At 42.9% G+C, this 24,514-nt stretch overlaps 6 protein-coding genes across 6 annotated transcripts; 3 read left to right on the top strand and 3 right to left on the bottom strand.

The window, feature by feature from the left end:
• Nucleotides 1-4,971: 4,971 nt before the first annotated feature.
• Nucleotides 4,972-6,269, bottom strand: EAE98_002333 (uncharacterized protein; the record flags this gene model as incomplete). The annotated part of the gene is made up of 3 exons (XM_038949953.1): nt 4,972-5,430; nt 5,486-6,151; nt 6,207-6,269. 3 exons carry the CDS (start codon nt 6,267-6,269, stop codon nt 4,972-4,974), a joined length of 1,188 nt encoding a protein of 395 aa, XP_038813692.1.
• Nucleotides 6,270-7,601: 1,332 nt separating this feature from the next.
• Nucleotides 7,602-8,610, top strand: EAE98_002332 (uncharacterized protein; the record flags this gene model as incomplete). Its single annotated transcript, XM_038949952.1, has 2 exons — nt 7,602-7,649; nt 7,792-8,610. 2 exons carry the CDS (start codon nt 7,602-7,604, stop codon nt 8,608-8,610), a joined length of 867 nt encoding a protein of 288 aa, XP_038813691.1.
• A 589-nt stretch (nt 8,611-9,199) lies between these two features.
• Nucleotides 9,200-9,756, bottom strand: EAE98_002331 (uncharacterized protein; the record flags this gene model as incomplete). Its single annotated transcript, XM_038949951.1, has 2 exons — nt 9,200-9,660; nt 9,714-9,756. The coding sequence occupies 2 exons, from the start codon at nt 9,754-9,756 to the stop codon at nt 9,200-9,202; spliced, it is 504 nt and encodes a 167-aa protein (XP_038813690.1).
• A 1,473-nt stretch (nt 9,757-11,229) lies between these two features.
• On the bottom strand, nt 11,230-14,161 carry EAE98_002330 (uncharacterized protein; the record flags this gene model as incomplete). The annotated part of the gene is made up of 2 exons (XM_038949950.1): nt 11,230-13,923; nt 13,976-14,161. 2 exons carry the CDS (start codon nt 14,159-14,161, stop codon nt 11,230-11,232), a joined length of 2,880 nt encoding a protein of 959 aa, XP_038813689.1.
• A 1,758-nt stretch (nt 14,162-15,919) lies between these two features.
• Nucleotides 15,920-20,410, top strand: EAE98_002329 (uncharacterized protein; the record flags this gene model as incomplete). The annotated part of the gene is made up of 2 exons (XM_038949949.1): nt 15,920-19,835; nt 19,890-20,410. Exons 1-2 carry the CDS (start codon nt 16,295-16,297, stop codon nt 20,408-20,410), a joined length of 4,062 nt encoding a protein of 1,353 aa, XP_038813688.1. The 5' UTR covers nt 15,920-16,294.
• Nucleotides 20,411-21,713: 1,303 nt separating this feature from the next.
• EAE98_002328 (uncharacterized protein) lies at nt 21,714-23,275 on the top strand (the record flags this gene model as incomplete). The annotated part of the gene is made up of 3 exons (XM_038949948.1): nt 21,714-21,875; nt 21,937-21,975; nt 22,037-23,275. 3 exons carry the CDS (start codon nt 21,714-21,716, stop codon nt 23,273-23,275), a joined length of 1,440 nt encoding a protein of 479 aa, XP_038813687.1.
• Nucleotides 23,276-24,514: the final 1,239 nt, after the last annotated feature.

The following is a 24,514-nucleotide window of genomic DNA, read 5'->3' as shown; positions in this document are numbered from 1 at the left end:
TTGGTCCTATGTAGCACATAAGGTTTGAGTGAGACGTCTTACAATTACCTTACATCATAAGGCTTCAGCCAAACAGATAGATCATTCGATGATTACCACCACGAAATTACGACTGTTTGTCTTGAGACAGTCTACCACAAACATCCGAGTTCAGACTATTCTTAGAATATTACACTGTACATTGAAATTCTTGCATTCATATGGCCCATCCCTCTGATATCTGGATCTCTGCACACAAACGAACAAACTACAAAGCTACATCCATTGCGTATGTCAGGATGGCACCTCATCCTAGAGGAGTAGATTACATTGGATACCTACCTACCTACCTAGTACAATCCTTTCGTGAGCCCTAAATCTTCCCTAAATCTTCCCTAAATTGGTACATTGTACCATTGTACCATTGAATGGCCCGTTCCGGTAGGTAGCCAGGCCAGGCACTGGAAATTACCATGCCCCCTCGCTTGATCACAGCTGTCATTGCCACACGTTGCTCTAGAATCTTGTACGGTTCTTCACAGCCACCCGATCGAAATCTCATTCAACGTAGATTAAAAATTCGGAGTAAATTTTATATTGTCTTTTGATCCTCTACTCGAACGCCAATTAATCTACCCTCAAAACTTTCACTCGTTTTAACTTCCTACAAAACTAGATGGTGATGTTCCAATGTTCTATATCATTGCTGCATTCACCACAAGTCCTTCATCGCGAGAAGTTTAAAGCTCTTAAACTTTTACCGAATTCCAATACCATCTCGACGGATGCTTCCACAACACATCCCGAGAACCGAACGTGAACACTATCCAAAGTCTAAACTCTCGAGCATCATGTACAAAATCATTGTATCTAATCCCCGACGACTAGAACCGGCAAGAGTTGAGAAACCGCAAAACTCAATTTCCAAATTAATACTCCCTTCATAGTGTTCATCTTACTAGATGTTCTACTACAGTCTACAGAAAGTCCCGTACTGACTATCTACTCACCTGGTATACGGAACTACCTTCAGCTCCACTTTTCATCTCCTTGATGACTGATGGATCTAGACCTTGGTGAAGATATTCATCATGATTCTATTTTGAACACACTTTGTCAAATTCGTGAATTATGCCCAAGAGAATGGTAGCATTACACTTCGCCGTCGTAGAATTACATTTCTCTGCACTCAAAATTACCCTTCTGTCTACTCTTACATTTTTCATGCTGCGAACCCTTCGATCCAGCATAATCCAACAAACAAACCTTACTGAATTTACACAACATGTCAAAACGCTACCCGTCCTGTCAGCTCCACTCGTTCATTCATGCAAACTTTCGTTTCCGTTTCCCTTACTTCCATATATACCAATATCACACCTATACACATTTTCCATCACCCCCCCCCAAAAAATCGAAACATCAACGTCTCTCTCTCCTCCTCCCCTCTCCCTCCTCCCAAAAATAAATCCAAAAAATTTCACAAGCTCCACATTCATCCCTCATTTATCATCATCATCATCATCATCCATGTACCGATCATTCATTCACATCTCCACCTCCAATACCCATTTCATTATCCATGATTTTATCCATCCAGGACCTTCACGAAATAAATAAGAGCCAAGCTCCACCGTCTAAGCCTCCCCCTTAACTCAGCAAAGATCTTCTCCCATCTCCAAATCCCCATCCGTTTTGAGAAACACCGAAATTGGAGAGAGATTGGAGCTCGCACCAAAGAGGTATCCGGTCGCGTCGTTCATCGAGGTTATCGCGTTGATGCTTGATAGACGCGGCTTCTTTACCTTTTTCTCTGTAGAGTTCAGTTCAATGGTTGAGAGTGTTTCCTGACTATGATTGATTTCTTCCATTTGATAGGCTTTGGTATGTATGTATGTGCGTGTGTCTCTTTTGATTTACCCGCGTTAACTTTAGGAAATAAACGTAGAGGCTATTGTTGAAGAAACCCCAAGCAAGCTATTGATTTCGTCACATATTGCGCGGTTCATGATCCAGTAATGTGATCTTATTCGTCCTCTTCTCTGCGAAAGTTTCTCATGATATGAGCATACTTTGAAATTCGTCATCTGGTTGTTATCGCATCACACCAACCAATATCACCTTCAATGAATAGATAGTCTGCAGTTTACAAACAGGTGAGATGTGGATGCATTGTGATAAAATCTCATTCTTGTCTGCCGGCCTATATTTTCTGCATTGAAACTTTGGAGTATCAAAGTTCTTGTCCTGATACCCCTGATCTACATATATTTTCTATCACTATTTCATTCTTGCTTCAAAATGTACGATGTTGCTTGTATGATCATCACCCATCCAATGCTATCCCTCCACCTATCTATCTATTATTCATTAATCGACGAGCCATCTATCACCCACCCACTTCCACCAAACCGCCCAGAAGTAGTTCCATCTCAAACTCCAAACTCCATCCCAAACCCTCACAATTTCACACATGTTCCGTCCCTTTCTACCCTTTTTCTCTACCCACAATATCCCTCCCCCCTCTCTCTCTCACGTTCCTACATTCCCAGAACCACCCCCAAAAAAGCACCAAAATCACAAAAGTCAAATGTCCTCGGAGAGACTCGAACTCTCGACCTTTGGATGGCTAAAGTGATTGTTATCAATCACCTCATATAGGAATATGAGACCAACGCTCTAACCAACTGAGCCACGAAGACTGGGTATTTGATCATGTGATAATTGATGGATTTTGTGTTTGTTTGTACATATATAGCCAACATCAACTATCTCTCGAACTATGGGAAAGTTATCTTCTGAAAGATTTTTTGTGAGAGACGAAAAAAGTGTTCACGATGGAGATGGAATTTATTTACTGGTTAGTAAGTTTGACTATGTTTATTTGTTATTACTATCTTCTATAAATTTCTCTTTCTGCCCACTACATCAACCCATCAACCCATCACGCTAAGTGAAAAGATACAAAGACCTCTTCTACCAGTCTCTACGTAACCGAAAAAAGCGGCGGAAATTGAGTACCCTTTCAAAGGTCTTTTTTAATAGATTATAAATTCATTTCAAATTAAATATTGAAATTTGAAAAAAGCATACGAAAATTTGAGTCTTCTTTGTATTGACGGTAGATGTTTTTATTATTTAATATTATATCAAGAAGAGTTTTAGTCGTTGAAGTTCTTTTGGATGGTGGTGAATTTCCGCCGCTTTTTTCGGTTACGTAGAGCCAGTATCCTTCTTGAAAATAAATAAACCGTTCCATCTTCACCCGTTAGTTACATCTATATTTACATATACATACCTACCATCCCTCATAACTCCTCCCTCCTTTTCTCAATTCAACATCTCCCACAATACCATCAACTCGAATCTAGATTACTATGAACCCATCCCAACTTTCCATGCTATTGATATCTTCCTCCCTTTTACACTTCTACATATATACCACTCACTAGGTACTTCAAACATCTCACTCACATCACACATCCATTTTCACACTCATATTCAACAACCTTGGAAGTATAAATAAACCTCGATCGAACCCCCACTCACCCATCCACATTCATCTAATCTCTGCTCCCATCTCATCCACTCCTTCTCCTCATTCTCCTTCCCATCCGCATCCCCATTATCTCTCCCTCTTCTAGATCTTCCAACCCCCATCTTTCCTTTCCATTCCCCAATCTCTCCATCTCACGCATCCACATCCCCTCCTCTCCACCCCCCTCCCAGATCTCTCAACCAGAAACTATTCCAAGTTCCAAGTTCCAAATTCCAAATTCCAAGTCTCAAACCACCCCAAACTCCCAATTTCTAACTACTCCCACCTCCCATATCCCTTCACCCCACGATCGACAATACCCGCTAGCGCTCTCCGTCTCGTCATTTAGCCACCACCCAGTTACATACCTCCAGCACTTTCTACTTAATCCCCAATCCCCAATCCCCAATCTGCAATCTGCAATACTCAATACTCTGTCCCAGATACATAACCCTCCTTCTCCTTCTCTAATCTTCAACCTTCAAGCCCGATTTTATCCACCGTAGTTATTTTGTATTTTCCCCATGTATCCTTCCTTCACCTATCAAATAAGACAGGAAATGAATTTCAAGCTCAGCCTCGCGCCATCCATCCTATCACCAAGCAAGTACACAACACATCAAAGAATTTGCGAACAATATGAACCCATCCACAAAGGGAAAGTTCTGCACAATAGCAAGCATTTTGTCAAAGAGATACAAATTTTCGAGGAAAGTTTCGGCAAATCTTGAACACAGGTATGAGGAATTTGCAGGGCTGTTGATGTGACTGTTGATCCCCAAATTCTTGAGTGTACACATATCAAATAATCAAATTCACTTCATATCACTAATATGCATATATCGAATAATAAAAGTAGAGAAAGAACAGTAATCTTAAATTGCTATCCCCCCACTAAATCAAAAAAAAACTATTCTTCTAACCATCAAATCATGATTAGATAATTGTCTATTCTCAATTCAAATCGAACTAAGTTGAGCTCCATGCACAATAGCAACTGAGAATCCTCTCCAAGGCAACCTGCCCAAGGTATTCTCCGACTATATTGAAGATGTTGAAGTTCTCCGTAACGCCGAATGCTATGTATGCCACACCTCCCATCCCCGAAAAGAGTAATAATCCATTGCCCGCCATATCTACGGTCTATGTTGAAAGACTTTTATCTTCATTTGTGTCTTTTGCTGTATGTTATCCTTGAAAAACAAATGAGAAGAAACTCAGAAAATAGTGCTTTTGTCATGCAATAAAGCGCTGTTTAAAGCAGGTGTAAAAAAAAATGTGAATGATATCATAAAAAAAACTCCCGCCATATATTGGCCCCAAAGGTCGTTGAGACCATGCCTTTCATCAATCATTGCGCCGTTAGATATCCGTAGGAAATACAGGGAATCCTGGTTGTACAAAGACGTTGAGTCCTGTACTGATGTTGTGTTTTGAGTTTATTATATTTTTATTTAGAACTTGAGGGTCTTTGGCTTCTCCCAGCTGAATTCTTGGCTGGTGAAGTGACCGTTCTTGGCAGTCTTGAAGTAGATTGGCTTAGCCAAATCAAGCTCCTTGACAATGACACCAGGTCTCAAGTCAAAGTTGGCTCTGATGATCTCAACAAGTTCATCAGAGGTCTTGCTAGAGGTACCATATGTGTCAACGAAGATCGAGAGTGGCTCAGCAACACCGATAGCGTATGAGAGTTGGACGAGAGCACGTCTGGCAAGTTTGGCATTGACCAAAGACTTGGCAATCCATCTAGCGACGTAGGCAGCAGATCTGTCGACCTTGGAGAAATCCTTTCCGGAGAAAGCTCCACCACCGTGAGCACCCCATCCACCGTATGTGTCGACAATAATCTTTCTGCCAGTAAGACCAGCATCTCCTTGAGGTCCACCAATGATGAAAAGTCCGGATGGTTGGATCTGAAAGGGATATGTTAGCAAATTATAATTGCAAGATGATTACAATGAAACTTACGTGGTAGATGGTCTCCTCAGTCAAGTATTCAGCTGGGATGACCTTCTTGATAATCTTCTCCAAGATCTCCTTTCTCAAAGACTCAGTGGTGATGTTCTCGTCGTGTTGAGCACTGACGACAACAGTGTGAACCTTTTGTGGGACAACAGCTCCATTGTCGTGCTTGTACTCAATGGTAACTTGAGTCTTGGTGTCAGGTCTGAGCCATGGCAAGCTTCCGTCTCTGCGAGCAGCGGACATAGCAGCGTTAAGCTTGTGTGCCAATTGAAGGGTCAAAGGGAATAATTCAGGAGTCTCATCAGTGGCATAACCGAACATGATACCTTGATCACCAGCACCCAATTGCTCAAGAGCTTGCTCGTAGTGAAGACCTTGAGCGATATCTGGGGATTGTTCTTCAATGGCAACCAAAACGTTGCAAGTCTTGTAATCGAAACCCTTGGAAGAGTCATCGTATCCGATATCCTTGATGGCTCCACGGATAACCTTTTGGTAATCGAGACGTGCCTTGGTGGTAATCTCACCAAAGACCATAATCATACCAGTCTTGGTAGCAGTCTCACAAGCAACCTTGGAGAGAGGGTCCTCAGCTAAGCATGCATCGAGAATAGCATCGGAGACTTGATCAGCGATCTTGTCTGGATGTCCCTCACCAACAGACTCGGACTAGAGAAAACGATCAGTAAGAAAAATTTGTTATCGAGTCAAAAGGCCAGCTTACGGTGAAAAGGAAGGTTCCTTGGTTGTGGTGGGAGACCCCATTTGATCCGTTGGCTTGAACCATGATTACGGTTGGTATATGTGAGGAGATGATGGAGAAAAGAGAGTTGTGTGAGAGAAAATGGGAGAAAAAAACAAAGTACTGAGAGGTGTTGTTTTTAAAAGGAGAAGAGAAGAGTCAAGAGGTCGAGGGGTCGGAAGAAAAGGATCTATGTAGTATGTAAGGAAAAGGAAAAGTTTGTGATTGGGATTTTTTGGGGGAAGGTGGGGTTAAACAAAGAATATGTCTGTGCTACGGATTCCAATTGGTTAGTAATGAAATGGGAGAATTGCACCATCTCTCCAAGGGCTGGTACAGAATACCTCCCTAGTTCCCAATAGAGACTGCCAGGCTGGCCGACAGTCCAGTAGCATATGTTCCCTTGCTGTTCCATTGCCTAGGTAGGTATGATACCGAACACCTCACCGCTGTCACGCCTTTCTTTTCTTTTGCTTTCGCAAAGTCGCAATTTGCATGTCCTTCGTAAGATTCAAAGATGTGCATGCACGATTGATTCCATACATCCCATGTTGATTGCGTGCAGGGGTATTGAGGACGAGGGACTTGCAGTTCCAGCTGCCTTTATCAGGTTATCATGCAGATATGAGTGATGATCTGGAGATGTTGAATGGCTTGATTGGTTGACTGTGCCAGTAGTGGTTCATTGGCTTCAATCATCTAGAATACATCTCGGGCGCCGAATATTTGGATTCAATATACCCTTCGCTCCGAGATTGTTTGTGGTATTCTGTATCATATTATGTTTGGGCAGTCTAGATTATCACACTCACTTCATTGACTTGCCTACCTACCTAGTATGCAGTACAAGTAGTCTCTTGGGTGACATTACCGCCGTAGAATTGTCAATAGATTCCCATCTCGGTCGGTTTGATAGTTTATTTGATAGGTATTGGTAGGTATCAATATATTGTAATGGTAGTTTGTTGAGACAGTTTCGTACGGGGCACACTCGTACCGAGACGGGCCTTGCCTAGCATCCCGTAGGTTAGGTGGTACTAATTACATTCTAACTTTCTACTAATGATTATGACAAAATCTCTACGTCTTCTCGTGGCCTTCTAGAAACATTTCATTCCTCAGCCTTGTGTAAAGAAACTTTTGTCTGCTTAGGTAAGCGGAAGGAGAAGGCTGAACTTTCTTTTTTTCTTTTACTGATAGAAGCTACCCCACTATCAACATTTTACAAGTCTGATAATACGAGTAGGTATCGTAGGTATTCACAATTTATCATATCATTGCTTCCCAGGGCACATTGTTCACAACCAAATACAAATACTCCCATCGTCGCATATTATCTACCCATCACTAATACCAGATACCTACCATAATTTCAAGATGAGTAAATTCGGTGTCCTAGTAATGGGACCTGCAGGTGCAGGAAAAGTATGTCTTTCCATTCTATGCGCGTCTTTCTTATATCTCCAGGCCTTAGCCATTCCCAATTCAAGTCTTGATTTTTGTGAATGTTCTCCCTAAACAAGTCAAGAGAGAGATATATACTAATCTCCTTCTCCTTTACCTCCAGACAACCTTCTGTACCGGTCTCATAAATCATCTCCAAAACAATCGTCGCTCCTGCTTCTACATTAACCTTGACCCGGCCGCCGAAACCTTCACCCACGAACCCGATCTCGATATCAAAGATCTCATATCCCTTGAAGATGTCATGGAAGAAATGGGTCTCGGCCCCAACGGCGGTCTCATCTATTGTTTCGAATTCCTTCTCGAAAATCTCGATTTCCTCTCCGAAGCCATCGAGCCTCTGACCGAAGAATATCTTATTATCATCGATATGCCAGGCCAGATAGAATTATACACACATATCCCAATCTTACCTGCTCTGGTAAAATTCTTGACCAAGACGGGCGCATTAGATATTAATCTATGCGCGGCGTATCTGTTAGAAGCGACGTTTGTGGTTGATCGCGCGAAGTTTTTCGCAGGCACTTTATCTGCTATGAGTGCGATGATTATGCTCGAGGTTCCACACGTCAATATTCTATCCAAGATGGATTTAGTAAAAGGACAAGTCGCAAAGAGAGAACTGAAAAGATTCTTAGATCCGGATACGTCGTTATTGGATGATGATCAGGAAGAAGATGATGGAGAGGGCGAAGCAAAGGATGCGCAGACATTGATGAAGGGGAACAGTTTCCGCAGATTGAATAAGGCGGTTGCGGGTTTGATTGACAGTTTCAGTATGGTCTCGTATTTGAGGTTGGATGTTCAGAGTGAGGATAGTGTTGGAGGAATCTTGAGTTATATTGATGATGCTATTCAATTCCACGAGGCGCAAGAACCAAAGGAACCAAATGATGAGGTGGAATATGATGAGGCAGAATAAGTTGGCTTCGTTTGGGATTTTGGGAATAAAATGAAAATGCGCTATGTGGAATACTCAGACAGCTGCAAAGATTGGTAGTCAAGTATACTTTGAATCTCGACGCAAGCAGAGGCGCATAGCTGGTTGGGAGGCACGGAATTTGAGAGGATACCGAACTGGCGTTAAGGAGAAATAATTGTATGATGCATAGCGCTGGCGTTTTTTGGGGTGAGTTATCATATTCAAGACTATCAAGAATTATCGAAGATTGGAGATATCTACAAATGTTGTTTTTTCTTTCATGAGTTTGCTCTTCATAATATGCCAATGCCCGCCTAACGTCGTATTATGTTCATTGTTAAAGTTGCCCCATTCGCTGATGGCAGGCGGTAATTACAACGCTCATCCAACCATTGCTGATGCTCCGAAGCATATACCCTTCTATCCAATGCATTCCCTCATCACCCACCCATCTCTTCCTCTCCATTGCTATTCCCCATTTTCCTCACATATCATCACAAAACCCATCCAAACCCAACCCAAATCTGAACGCCAATCAAACCCACCAACCCACAATATCACAAAAAGACCTCCCCACCAAACCAACCGCTCACCTCCTCATCTCCTGCTCCCTCCTCGCCTTCAAATACTCACTCCAAAAGACATCCAGCATCCACCTTCCCCCCTCGACCAATTCCACCCCAGTCCTCCCCACCCCCCTCTGCAAAACCATCACCGCCACTCCGCCCAACACCCCCCAAAATACCAATCCAAACACCACGCGCAACCCCCACGCCACCATCCTGCGCATCAAACTCATCAGGAAAAATATAAACCAGACCACGGCCAAAACCCCCACCACGACCGCGATTCCCGGACTCTGACTCGCGACTTTGAGCGTGGCTTCGAGGAGGGGGAGAAACAGTGGCATGATGTGCGTTATGGTGAAGAGGTAGAGCGGATGCAGAATTTTGCTGAAGAGAGAGCGGTAGGTGCTGTGCAGCAGCGGATAGGCGCGCAGGAGATAGGGATATGCTTGCATTAGGTAGGGCGCGAGATGTTGGTAGATATCTGAGGAGGGTTAGTATGGTGGAGGGGAGGGAGAGAGATGGAAGTGGTTATACCGTTGACGATAGGATTAGCTTGGATGAGAGCCAGAATATCCATTTTGAGCGAGAGACAGAGAGGAGAGGTTGGAGAGTGGCTTGCTTAGTGATGTTTCTTTATATGGTGGAGAGTTCTGATTCTTTGTTTTTTTGGGCAAATCCCCCGAGAATGAAATAGAATACTAGGTAATAATATCCTCCTTTCTTTTCAGTAGGAATCTTATTCGTCTTCTGGATGTTGAAATTGATCGTTCCTTCTTTACTTCCAGTAACAGTAGCAGTATCTCAACCTCAACCACGTTGACTTTGTCGATAGTAAGGTTCACCGTTCTAGATATTGATACTAAGGATATGTAATGTAATGTATTAAGCAACGGAGAAAATCCAGCTCTGAGTGCTCCGCTCTGCAATCAATGAACTAAATCAATCAAGCAATCAATCAATTAAGCAATCAATCAATCAATCAATCAATCCCTACGAGTAGAATCTAATAGAAAGAACCAGAAGAAATCGACGTGGAATTATTGAAACATTTTTTCCTTCTGCTTTTCTTTCAGGAATCGATGCAGCGCAGATGCATATAAAGTTTGTTTATCATTATCAATTTGTTTATCGCGGTCCCCGCCATGCTCCACTTGCTATTGCATTACTTGCTTCCCGGTTAACGGTACGAGGTCGTGTTTTTGATGAGGGCCCGGGTCCGTGCGCAAGCACTTTTCACACCAAAAATCACCTACTTTAGAATTCAATATTAAATTTAATTAATATTATTATATAATTAAAAAAATCTATATAGATAGATTTTAATTTAAAATTTTATAATGTGATTTTAGATTTTCTATAAAACTTTCCAATCTAACTAAAATCTATATAGAATTATTAGGATTTAAAACTGTTATAAAAAATAATACTTATTTTAAAGATTGAAATTCTATATAAGATTTATCAATCAATATCTCATCAAACTTAACAAAACTAATATTGAAATAATTATTCATTAAATCTTTAAATATGTTCAGAATTTCAAAGCTTTATAATAGATATTTGAATTATATTGTATTTATAAAAAAAGGGAATAAAGCACGGTTTTGGTGAGGAAATTCGCTTAAATTTTATTCGGGCCCTCATCAAAAACAGGCCCTCGTAAGGTAAGCTAATGTTTTTAAAAGTTGTGCTGGGACGAGAGGTCAGGCACATAAGGTTACAGGTGGGTAGTTGAAGTCCAGGAATTGGGTTAAAGAAGAAAGGAAACTTAATAATTCTGAGTGTTTTAAACATCATGTTGGAAAGTCTTTAGTAATTTAATAATTTAATAATTCAATAATTTATATCTTCATGTATTTATATCCCGCAAATACCTATGGAAGTGTGTATATTGAGTGCGATATGCGATGCAACACCAAGTAGTAAAATAGTTCATACAATACGCCAATGCTATGCTAAACCCAAACCCTACGCAATGCAGCCGACCAGTCATGAAAACCATTCCAGTGATTGGTATTAATTCAAATTACTCCTTTCAAATGCAGTTATATCATGCCAAGTCATCAATATCATCATCATTCCATCCTAACGCCTCATAATACGATACCTCTTTCTTGTAAACTTGTGTGGGTTTCATCTTTTCTAGTGCTACTGGCACATCTCTTATGTTCTCTTGGTCTTCATTCGAAGGGCCCGCAGGACGGGTGTAACCCGATATCCATTCTGATATTTTACGGACAGGAGTGTCTTTCATTGGTGTTTCCTTCAATGATATTCCCTTCAGTGGCGTTTCCTTCAATGGTGTTTCCTGTATACCAGTAAACAATGTTGAAGGTGAAGGTCTTTTAATTGGTGTTTCCAAATTACTTGGGACAGATGACAGAGAAGGTATTTTGACAACAGAATCAGGAATGCTGTTGAATAGTTGTGCGCTAGAGCGGCGCATTTGCAACGGTGAAGAAGGTGGTATTGCACCATAATCAGCGTCAAGGTTTGTAAAATAGCTCGTAGATCTAAACGAACTTGAAAGGGGCTTTCGAGTTGGAGTCGCTTGTACAGAATCTCGAAAGGGGTCAAGATCATATGAAGGGCGAGCTTTGGATTGTGGTATGGTAGGTACACTTGATGGGGGGATGATGCCAAGCTCCATCTGGTCGAAATCTCTAGATCTGCCAATAGTCGATTGAGATTCCCCAAACATATCCTTTTGACGGTTGGTTTTGGGGGTGGCTTTAATCTGTACCGATTGAAATGCTTGAAACAGCGGATTTCTGACAGGCTTTTTGGATTTTCGAGGATGTCCAGCAGAGGCAGATCTTCGTTCGGCAGTCTCAACTAAAGCTTTACCAGCCAGCTCACGATTTGGTTTCTTTAGTGCTGATATGGCATCCTTCAATTCTGCATCAATGGCGGCTTGTTTCTTTGCTTTCGAGTTAGGGTCTGGCGCAAGTGTACTCATATCCACCTCTCTCTGGGAAAATCTTTTGGAATTCAACACACCACCTCTATTAACATGAAGAGGCTTAAACTCGGCAGAAGGTATGCTAGACAAGGATGGAGCTTCACTTGTCTCTCTTTTCAGTCCGGGAATGGTAGGATCGGTAGCCGACCTCATTAAGGAAATGGCTCTATTTGAGCCTATTGACATACTACGTCTCTCTCTATCATCTGTCAATACACGCTGCAGACTCTTCTTTTGCTTTGCAGGAACAGGACGCTTGGTGATAGTCCCTGGCCGAGTAAGTGTGTTTGAGAAACTTGCAGCTTTGGAAACCCTAGGTTTTGATACCGATTTGGTAATGGGTCCACCAAGTTTGCGATTAATCGCATCACAACGATCTGGGAGACGGGCCGAGAAGAAAGGTACAATGACTTCTATACAGAAGTCCTTGAGAATATTGTCAGTATGCTTCAAGGTATTGTTGGACGTTAGGCCGGAGCTTGTATCTGGAGCCTTGATAGCTTCACTTGCAATGGATTGCCAAATGCATAGTCTGTCAATATGAACGTCAATAAGCATCGTGAGATGATCCTGTTTTCGAGTCTTGGGTGTCCTTTCTTTGCTTTGTGTTATCCCGTCGTTAATCGGAAGACTAGGTAAGCCTCCTTCCAAGTTCTCGTTTGTCGAAACTAAAGGTTGTAGAGCAAAAATCTCAAGAATTACAATCATTTGGAGTTGTGTTTCGCGAATACGTAGATTCGCTATACGAGTTTTCGCTAACTCTTCTTTAGATGATCCTGGAGCCCCGGGCTCTATCTCCTCGTCATGGCTAATCCACCATTGCTTAATGAGCGACTCCTCATTTGGATACAACCCATTCTTGCCAGGCTTCATCTTCTTGTTGCTCTTCCTCCTCTTGGGTTTCACTGTAGTATCGTCGGCACTCTGGTCATGGATATCAATGGATGAGACGCAGACAGGTACACCATCACGATACTTCTTGTCAAGAAGAGTACTGGATAGTACAAGGCTTTCTAAAAATGCGATGTGTTCACTCATATCGAGATTTGCGTCAAAGTCGAGGTGAAATGCCGCGCGTGCTCGTGATAAAGGACCTTTTGCAAAATATGCTAGTGAAGTTTTTGAAAGATAAAGTGATTCGAAGTACTGAGTTCGAACATTGTCAAAAATTTCAGTGGAAGTGGCTTGTGTTTTCGTCTCCGAAGCAGGTAAACAGATAGTCGCTTGAGTGTCATTTTGAGGTTCGGATGCGGGTACTTTTTCAGGCGCAACTGATTGAGGACGTGATTCTGGCAATAGCGGCGTAGATGGGCGTTTGATCATAGACTGTATCGCTTCGATGGCGAGTCTCTTTTTCTTGGTATATTTGCTTCCTTCCGGTGTGATCAATGGTTCGGTCGAGGTTTCGAAATGAGTTGAACCGAAAAGTAGTCCCTTTACCGGCACATCTGTGCGCTCGGTTTGGGCTACCACGGCCGATGATTTCAATTGATGTATGTTGACCCAAGAACCGAGTTGTAAGACTACGTATAAGCCTCGCGATTCTCTCTCGACAGCATATAAAGTGCGATTGTCATCCAACCTAGCTATGAGGACCATTGGCTGATTTCCCATTCGTTCCTCCAATTCCAGTATCTTAACATGAGTCTCGAAAAGTCGCGATTGGGGCAAAGAATTGGTCGCAGATCCTACGTCTAGATATGAGAGTGGTAGCTGTGACCGTGGTAGTAATATTATAGGTTGGAAAGTTCGAGGTCGGGTGTTGGCTTTGGATGGATATGGCTATTTTCGAATCAGACATGGTGTTGTAAAAATAAGTAAATGGATTACCCACCTTGACAACGAATGTATCTTTCAACAAGTCCTCCAATGAATTACCATCTCTCTTTCGCTTTTTACTTCCCAAGCTCCCTATATCATCGTGACAAACTGATTGTGAGCTTGGGGTCAAGACACCAGATTGTCGACGCGCTTGGTGAATCGACGCGTCGGAGAAAGGGGATGCATCTTGACTTGACATAGCACCCGAATATTAATATTTGTTATATCATGAGGAAGATATTTTATACAATGATCTTTAATGGATATACTGCAAAGACTGTTTGAAAAAGTTATGTTGTTGGTGAACGATAGGTAATACCTTGACAATATAAAAAGCAATTTGCAATATAACATTTCTATTTCTACATCTAGATTCTAGACGCGTTCTACACGAGGCTGACACCTGACAGGGATCAAGTACCTAAGCTCGAGCTAAGTACTTTTTAGCATCGGAACTTTTTCTCCGACACGATCGATGATTGAAACATTTTGTGTCCAAAAAAAGAGCCCCTTCATCAGCCTTTCTGAGAGTTCGGCTCGTGCTCCGTTCCGTGGACCGTAACCTTATAAGATATAAGATACTAGGTAGGGAGTTATACCCATCTGCCCTCAATCGCCCAGACGAGTCAAATAGAACCATTTGGCTTGTGTATTAGAAAAGAGGGTACGACAAGCCTCCAATTCCGTACCGAAAGGTTAAGATGGATAGATGGATAGATGGATAGATATGATGTTGAGACAACACAAGCCACTTTCACTATCTGATAAACATCCATATTCTCGTCACAGTGAACACCCGCTCGGGCATCCTTTACACTGTCGATCTTTGCATTCATGATTTCCGGTTTGTATGGCATGTACATACACACTCTGACTGAATACAACATTATATCATATGTGCTGTCCATACTGTGCTAAATTGACATCAAATGAGAACTCTCAAGATGCTCCAGCCTCAAGAAACTACAACCTACCGCTTGTTCTACAGCCTCGAGTCAAGCTCTCCCATTTTGAACTCCCCTCGCTCCCTCGCTCCCTCGCTTCTATTATGGATGGTAGCTCGGTAAATGGTGGCTTGGCTCTCGAGGATTCACTTTGAAACTCGTCAAACATGGAATCCAAGCTTGTCATTGGAAGTGAAGGATATGATCGACCTGGCGGGTGGCAAATGAGAAAATGTCGCGGGGTGAAGTATGGCTCGCATGGGATTTCTTTTTGGAATGGCCATCATGACATCGAAATGAATCCCTTGCTAGGTGCTGGGTTGTAGCCGAAAAGCAATATCTACCGCAGCATCAGTAGTATTAGTAAAATAATGTAACGAATCTCATTGGCCTTCTCAAGCAATTAAACTCTACTCTGTATGATGGGAACAGAAGAGAATGTCTATCAGGTATCTATTTGAATATTGTTTACGGTCCCTCTCTCTCCCAGTTCATCTACGAGGCATCCAGGTAGGTACTTCTCAATAACTAGGTAGATATCTAACTCAAATCATTCACTTCCCGACGTCGGTATTCGGTATTCACAGACGGATGATAGAATAGGCAATAGTATATCGTACGAACTTCGTAGCTGGGGATAAAAGTGCATCCGAAGATATCGACTACTATGTGAGTATGTATGTCCTAGTCAAAAGCCCAAATCGGATAATTTTTCATAATTTTGCATTACAGCGGGTCTCGAAGATCGATAATTGTGTCCCAATCAACAATCCCTAGTCCTCATCTTAAAAGCTACCCAATAGCCTTACCTACCTTCTTGAGTCTTGATTGGTATCATCTCATCTATTCCGTATAATATCTAATCGATATTTCAGCTGAGGTTGCCAGACATATATAAACATATGTATACATAGGTACCTCGTATGTAAACATACACATTCACTCGTGTAGGAGTTGATCTATATTCCTATTTGAAGCTTTTCAAAAGAGAATACCCATCTATCTAGTATCTATCTATCCATCTACCCATCTACCTATCTATCTACCTACCCACCACCAACCTAGTACTCATTTATCTCTCTCGGCCTACCTACCTAGGTACATCAGTGCGAAAGTCAACCTACATTTTTTTCTCGACTCTACCTTTTTCTCTCTTATATCTTCATCTGCCATTGAAATTTTCTCCAAATTTTACTCTCCACGTCCCTGAATCGAGGTTCTAGACATTCCCCAACAACAAGTACCACTTCAATCTATATCACCACTCTCACTCTCTCACCCCCTGCTTTATCGGTACCAGGATGACTTCCCATCGACGCTAAACAAAGGGCAAATTAGGTACTTTTCGCAACCTCTGATTTTTCTAATAACCGGTTTCACTCTTGAACATGAGCTCGGAGATTTCACCTCGTGCTGTACGTTTCACAGAAGGGGACGACAACCACAGGTTCGAATCATTAAAATCTTCTGTGATCATGGAGCGCCCACATGTTGAGACCAGCGACTCTGGAGGCTCTGGTTCTTCTGCAGATTCCCACGACTTTGTCGAACATTTAAGTCCAGATGCTGCACACGACGCACATCTCGATGCCTTTATCCCCATCGATTCTCGACCCCAGATGAATAGTATGAATTCAAGCATGCGTAGTCGAGGCAGCAATTCGGAAACAAATGGGGCAATATACAGCCGCGAAACGGCTTTCAGCCCTCCACCACAAACACCTCTGAATGGCGCAACGGCCAGATCTCAGAGGCCTACTGCACCAGCCCGAACTCCTTCGAGTACATATGCGCCTGCGCGGCGACCCCCACAAGCTCCATACATGTCAATTTCGGATCGTCATCGCTCCGGTTCAAACTCGAGATTTAATAGACAAGATCCAAGTGGCGCATATCGTGCGCAAGAAAGAGCTTATGTGCAACGGTTACGCCAAAATGATCCACCTTTCGAATATTTCGCTGAACCCTATACACCTAGTCTTGGATATGGAACAGGATCAGATACTGAAGAGGAATCCCCATCAGAATTACAATTCGATGGTGATCCCTTCGATCAAGAGACTGTACTTTTCTACAACAACGATGACATACAACCTACTCAGGAAGACTTGAAAGATCCCGCGAATAGAGAGCGTCTGGAATGGCATGGGATGTTGGCATCTGTGCTAACCGGAGACGTAGTTAGGCAAGAGAAGAAACGTTTAATTGGTAATTCAGAAAACAAAGCAGAGAACATTGGCACAGAGATCTGGCTTGGTATACGATCGAAGGTATGCGGCAGAAGCTTAGGGGCCCAGCGACGGATATTAGAAGATACTCGGGCCAACCTTGACACCGTTTTGGAAGAAATTATTAAGTTTCAGGTGCAAGGCGAGAGTGAGGCTGGAAAATCACCTATTGATCAAGTGCGGGGCATAGTTGCAAAGATTGAGAAGTGTGAAAGTCTATACCCATCTCGCACCGGCTTGGAAATGGCGAATAAACTGGCAGCGTCTACACAATTCGCTGCTACCTGCGACGCTGTCATATCATGGCACAATACCACCGAACTTATCAACATTGAACTTGCCGTCCTACAAAACTGGGTAGGAAATCCGGAACTTGACTTCACCAAAGTGAGACAGCGCTCACCTTCAGGACACGGACTCTCCGATGAATCATCATTTATTGATAGGTTGCTCAAGGAGGATGGGTTGAGATCTCTACAAGGTGATAAAAGCATACTGTTAGGTGTATCTGAGGTTATCATGAAAGCAAAGAATACATTGATCGAGAACTCCGAAGGTTTTGCGAAGCGTCATTTACCTCCTTATATCGAAGAGTTACTCACTCTCATAAACTTTCCATCGCGCCTCATCGAAGAGATTATCAAGGTTCGACTAAATTATGCGAAGAAGATGCGAGAATCCACGCAACAAAACGCAATGATGGCCGAGCAAATGATTTCGCAGTTCAGAATATTATTGAAACTTGCCATATTGATTAAGCAGGAGTACCTTACCATATCAAATCCTGAGCCTGGGTGGGATTTACCACCCTGTATCGATGAGTCCTTTGACCAGGTAGTTTTAGATGCCCTTAAGTTTTACTTCAAGATGCTCAACTGGAAATTGGGTGGAAACAAAAACACTTTCAAGGAAGCTGAAGTTCTTGAGCAAGAATGGGATTTCTCTAACGAGATTGGACGACATCTACAAGGCGGTGATGTTGAAGTGGCAGAGCAGTTTAGCTCTTTAACCCACAAGGCCTTCTTCCGACTGAATACCACTTTCGAAAAAGAAATGGTGAGAAAGCCAAAGGAAACAGCTTCTGAGATGACAAAGCGTTATAAGCAGAGTCTAGACTCCGTTCGCGTGCGGCAGCGTATGTTGCAAAGATTTTCCAGGGTCTTGAGTGATCGTTTCGAAAACTCGACGGACTTCAGCATTGCTTTGAAGCAGAGTGGTTTGCAAGAGCTCTACTCAAGGCTTATTGAAACAGGTCACTTCTTGGTTTATACTGCAAGCATTGAGCACGATGGTATTTTCCTCATAGCCTCTCCGTCTTTGTACAATCGACCCCAAGACATCCAGTCCATTCTAGGAACTTGCTATCACACCGAGGATACACAAGAAGACCCTAGCAACCCTTATATATTAGTTCTTCGCCCCGAGATCCCAATAGGATGGGATGGTCGACAGGTCGATTCAGCTTTGATAAACATCAACATAGATTTGAAAGTTGGACATCTTCGACTTATTGCAGACGGATCACAAGCCAGATTATCAAACGCACGAATGGCGTTTCTAGATTCGATCGGAATACATCTGGACATGGTAGTCGAACAGAGATCCCACCTCAAGAAAGTGCATCTCAAATTGACCGACATCAAGAAGGTCGTGTATAAGCTATCAAATTTGATTATGGACAGCGTGGAAATTGTTCGGAAACAAACAAAAGGGTTGGAATGTCAAGAACTCATTCAAACCTGCTTCATCTTCGCTACCGAGTTTGGTCAGCGGTCTTTGCCTTATATGGATCGAAACCGAAAGCAAATGAACAACATCAAACTCACAAAGATTGCCCTGGACTGGGTGAGCTTCATTTGTGATGACTGCGTTCCTACGGATCGTAAAACTTTCAGATGGGCGGTGCTTGCACTTGAATTTGCAATGGGTATGACTCAAGGCCAGCATATTTTAGCTCTAGGGGAAGATGAGTATACAAGACTTCGATCCAAGGTCTCGGGATGTATGTCTCTGTTGATTTCACATTTTGATATCATGGGGGCAAGATCAAACTTGGCCGCTCAAGCAGAGAAACAGCGGGTGGAGACATTGAACGGCCAATTTAGGAAGATGGATATTAGGGGAATGGCTGACGATGAGGAATCAGCTGCGTTTGTTCTCAAACAACGTCTTGAACTGATAGCTGATCTTGATGAAGAACGAAAGGTTATCGAGGCGGAAAGACAAGCTCTCGGCAGAGTTCTTGAAGAAAACAATGAAGCAGACCGATCTCTCACACATCTTTCTGCTTCTCCATCCAATATCAATATGCGCTGGCAACAAGGAAACTTCGTTGGTGGTGGTACCTTTGGATCAGTATATGCTGCGATCAATCTGGACTCTGGTCATCTTATGGCTGTGAAAGAGATTCGTCTACAAGATCCTAACCTTATTCCTACAATTGCTGCTCAGATTGCCGATGAGATGCACGTCTTGGAGGTTCTCGATCATCCCAACGTAGTCTCATATCATGGAATTGAAGTTCATCGCGATAAAGTCTATATTTTTATGGAGTACTGTTCTGGTGGGTCACTTGCAGGTCTTCTCGAGCATGGAAGAATCGAGGACGAGCAGGTTATAATGGTGTACGCTTTGCAACTTCTTGAAGGTCTAGCATATCTTCACGAAAGTGGCATTGTTCATCGTGACATCAAACCAGAAAGTAAGTCATCTTTTTGCCTCATCCATACGATCAGTTCTCTAACAATAAACACAGATATTCTCCTTGATCACAACGGTGTAATCAAATATGTAGATTTTGGCGCCGCAAAAGTCATTGCTCGCCAAGGTAAAACTCTTGTCACCGCGACTACAGCCAGTCTTGCCAACAAAAACAAATCTATGACTGGAACACCAATGTACATGTCACCCGAAGTAATCAAAGGAGAGAACCCAGGACGAGCTGGTTCAGTCGATGTCTGGTCACTCGGCTGTGTTATCCTTGAAATGGCTACAGGTCGTCGACCTTGGACATCTCTTGATAACGAATGGGCTATCATGTACAATATTGCCCAAGGCAATCCTCCTCAAATGCCATCACCAGACCAACTCAGCCCCCAGGGTATTGATTTCATCAAGAAGTGCTTCATTAGAGACCCCAAGAAACGTGCTTCGGCACCGGAACTATTACAACACGAGTGGATTGTTGCAATCAAAAACCAGGTCTCTATCGAGCCGCAAACACCAAGCGATAGTGGAAGTTCTCAGTCTAGTACTAGAGGAAGTTTCACTAATTGAGGTACTATGAGTTCTCGCCTTTGTCAACTACCTTTATCGGTTATACAATTCCTTTCTTCTACTTTTCAAACAAAACTTTCCTTTGTATTTGCAATCTTGTTGTTTTTTGAGTCGTTTTGGGAAAAAGCGCAGTACATGAAGCGTCTTTTGGTGGGCATTGGGTTTGGGCACAATGGGTCGAATTGGAACTAGATGTATATGAGGGATATACATATACACGAGACTTTTTCATCAGCGATTGAGTTGGGAGTTGGTGTTTTTCGTAGCATATATGTGTTTATGAGGAAAGTTGGGTTTAACTTTCTAACGTCTATTTGGTTGTGCGAACATAAATGTAGTGTCGAAATGATGTCGAGGGTTGGAATGAAGGAAAAGTCGGAGGCTGAGTTGAAAAGTCGGATGGTCAGGTGTAATACATTCACGGAAGCAAAAGGCAGACTGGAATCCGTCTCGCGGCGAAGGAGGCAATGGCGGTACGAGATCGGTAGAAAATGAAGTTAACACTGGGAAGCGTGGCCAGAACGCGTCTCGTGATGGAAGAATGGAAGTGGTGGAGACTTGTAGTATAATCAGATCATTAATGAAACATGATGACACCGCCGGTATGGCAGTATACCATTACAATAATCTTCAAATCGATTTTCTTCTGTCACATCATTGATAATCGCTCTCAAAATCCACTAACCCGGGTGTAATATTCCGCCGGAAATATACATACCAGATGCATCGGACACTGCTCGGCGCTTCCACTCAAATGACCCACTCCTTTATACCATAGAGGCGATATCCGCGCTAGTGATCGACGGTTGTGTCATGGAAACCCCAATCATGAACTATTCAAATCGGGGACAAAACGCAAGGCTGAAAAAGATGCCGTGAGATTTCGGAGATGTAACGGGAAGGGTCCAATTTTTCCCCCCCAATCTAAACGTCAAGGATCAGATTACAGAAGATTGGAGACTGCGCGGAGATGCAGGTTGGGATGGAAAAGTTTTCTCTTGTGGATGGATTTTGCGATGGTAGATTGTTGGTGTGGAGACTTGTAGATGTGGATGGGTTGGATGGCGAGAATGGGAGGGGAAGTTTGAAGGAGGGGTGGAGGGGTGAAGGGGTATGTATATCTTGGGGATGTTTTCTGTGTATTTGAGTGTTCTTTTTTTTCTTTCTTTTTTCCGCTGGAAAGGAAAATTGAATTTTCAAAGGAGGTTTTGGGAATTGCGAAGACTTGAGTTCTTGATACGGGAATTTTGTCAATTCTAATTTCGTAGACTGTACGCAGTGTAAGTAGAGTCGAATGCTAATAATGGTTGCATCACAAGATATTGCCAAGCGGGATGTATCTTCGATGAGGACCGGGGGAGAGAAAAATGGTGACAATAATGCGGCGGAAGAGTTGAGAGATCTGGAATCAGATGCTGAGTCTGTGGATACTAAAGCTGGGTCTATTTGGACGATTATGGGATCTGTAAGTTTTATATCTATAGGGCATTAGTTGAGGAGATGATTGTATTGATGATCATACCTAGGCAATGGCAAACTATTCAGATGGATATCAACAGGGCTTGGTAAGTTTCTTTTCTTTCTCTTTGATATTCCCATGTTAAAATGTATTTCTAACACAAACAGGCCTCAAGTACAAATGTCGTATTCAATCACCTCCTCGGCACCAAAATCTACACTTCCACAATCCAAACCCGTATTTCCAATGCCCTACTCATCGGTTCCGTAATCGGCATCCTCATTCTCGGTTACACATCCGATAAATTTTCCCGCAAGGGCGGCATGCTCTTCACATCCGCCCTCGTGATCATCGGATCTCTCCTCTCAACGCTCGCATTGCAAGTCCAGCCCTCCTCACACATGCTCTGGTACCTCACCATCGCCCGCGGCATCGCCGGCGTGGGCGTCGGAGGCGAATATCCGGCCTCCGCCGCCGCGGCGCTCGAAGGCTCCGCCGATTCCTTCGATGCGCAAAGAGGTCCCATCCAAGTCTTCATCTCGACCCTGATGGCCACAACCGGTTCTCCCACCTGCACCCTCGTCTATCTCCTCGCGCTCCTCGCCTCGCACAACAATCTCACCGTCGCCTTCCACGCCATCTACAGCATAAGCACCCTCCTCCCGCTCGTCGTCATGCTCGTCCGTCTGCGCATGACGGACGGGAAACTCTTCCGCGCATCGAATTTCCGCACGCGCCCCACGCCCTGGCGTTTCGTGCTGCGCACCTACGGACTTCGTGCTCTGGGCACCAGCACCGCCTTCTTCCTCTACGATTTCGTCAACTTTCCAAATAGCATCATGAGCGCCGCCATCATCAACGGGCTCGTGCCCGGGAAAAATATCCGCACCGTCGCCATCTGGCAGTTTGTGCTCGCCATCTTCCCCATTCCGGGGGTACTGCTGGGTATGTGGCTCGTGAACCGCATCGGACGCAAATGGACTGGCATTCTCGGGTTTGCGGGCTACATCCTCTTGGGATTTATCATCGGGGGATGTTATGGGAGACTGACGACGGCGGAAAACCTCCCCGCGTTCATCGTGCTGTATGGACTCTTTGCGAGTCTGGGACACATGGGACCCGGTGCGACGATTGGGCTGATGAGCGCGGAGAGTTTCCCGACTGCGATTAGAGGGTTGGGGTATGGGGTGAGTGCGGGGTTTGGAAAGGCGGGCGCGGCAGTGGGGACGCAGGTTTTTACGCCGATTCAGGAGGCGGCGGGGAAGAGTAGTACGTTTTTTGTGGCGGGGGGTGTGGGGGTGTTGGGGGTGTTTGTTTATTGGTTTTTGCCCGAGGGGAGGGGGGTGGATTTGAGGGAGATGGATGAGGAGTTTGAGAGGGGATTGAAGGAGGAGGTGAGAGATTAGTAGATGGGATGGATTTGGAATAGAGGAAGCTTGAAAATTGTGTGGCTGAATAAACACGGTTGATAGTATAATGTAATCTGTCTGTTTGCCATGATATAATTGTCTCGCTACAATTCATCTCTTGTCTTCATACTGCTTCTCAAAGATACCACTCATCATCTGAAATATACATATCACTACCTACCCAACTCAACAATTCATAGATGGATATAGCAAGTATAATTCCCAACAATCATATGTATTTCAGAACTAACACTCATCATCTGAAATATACACACACATCACTACCTACCCAACTCAACAATTCATAGATGGATATAGCAAATATAATCCCCAACAATCATATGTATTTCAAAGTATACAAAAGCATCTCCCATCACATTCATTCATTCATTCATTCATTCATTTCATTTCATTTCATTTCAGCACATGCATACATACCTATACAAAACAATCTCCATCCCCTTCTCATTCCTTACTAAAGAAGAAAAAAAAAAGGAAGAAGAAGCAGAACTCCAATTTCCACCTTCCAAGCACAAAGAACAAGTTTCAACAATCAACACAGAAAAGGAAACCCACCACATGTACAAGGAAAAAAATCATTCATTCTCCTCCTCCTCCCCCCCAAAAAGTATAAAAAAAAGACATGAAACAAAAACAAAAACAAAAGAAACAAACCCTCAAGAATCCATCCCCAATTTCCTTCCGGAGTGCGTGTAACGATATAGAAAAATAAAAATTAAAAATAAACTAGTACCTAGATATACATAGCATCAAAATCAAACGCACCATTCATTCCCCATCTTTCATTCCCCATCTTTCATTCCCCATCTTTCATTCCCCATCTTTCATTCCCCATCTTTCATTCCCCATCTTTCATTCCCCATCTTTCATTCCCCATCTTTCATTCCCCATCTTTCATTCCCCATCTTTCATTCCCCATCTTCCATCTCTTAAGCATTCCTATAACTACCTATCTAGTAATCATGAATTATAAATAATTCATAATCCATTATCCATCACAAGCTACCTACTCGTATATACACATACGACTAAATGAATAAATAACTAAATAAGTACTTCTTAATACTTTAAATGAATATATATATATATATATATATACATATAGATATAGATACATACATATTAAATCTCTAAACGATTAATTTAAACGTAACTGATAACCCTACTCTTTTCTCAAATATTAAGGGGAGAGAGAGAGAGAGAGAGAGAGAGAGA

Source organism: Botrytis deweyae (assembly GCF_014898535.1).
Source record: "Botrytis deweyae strain B1 chromosome Unknown BDEW_004, whole genome shotgun sequence".
NCBI lineage: Eukaryota > Fungi > Ascomycota > Leotiomycetes > Helotiales > Sclerotiniaceae > Botrytis > Botrytis deweyae.
This window is presented reverse-complemented; position numbering and strand designations above follow the sequence as displayed.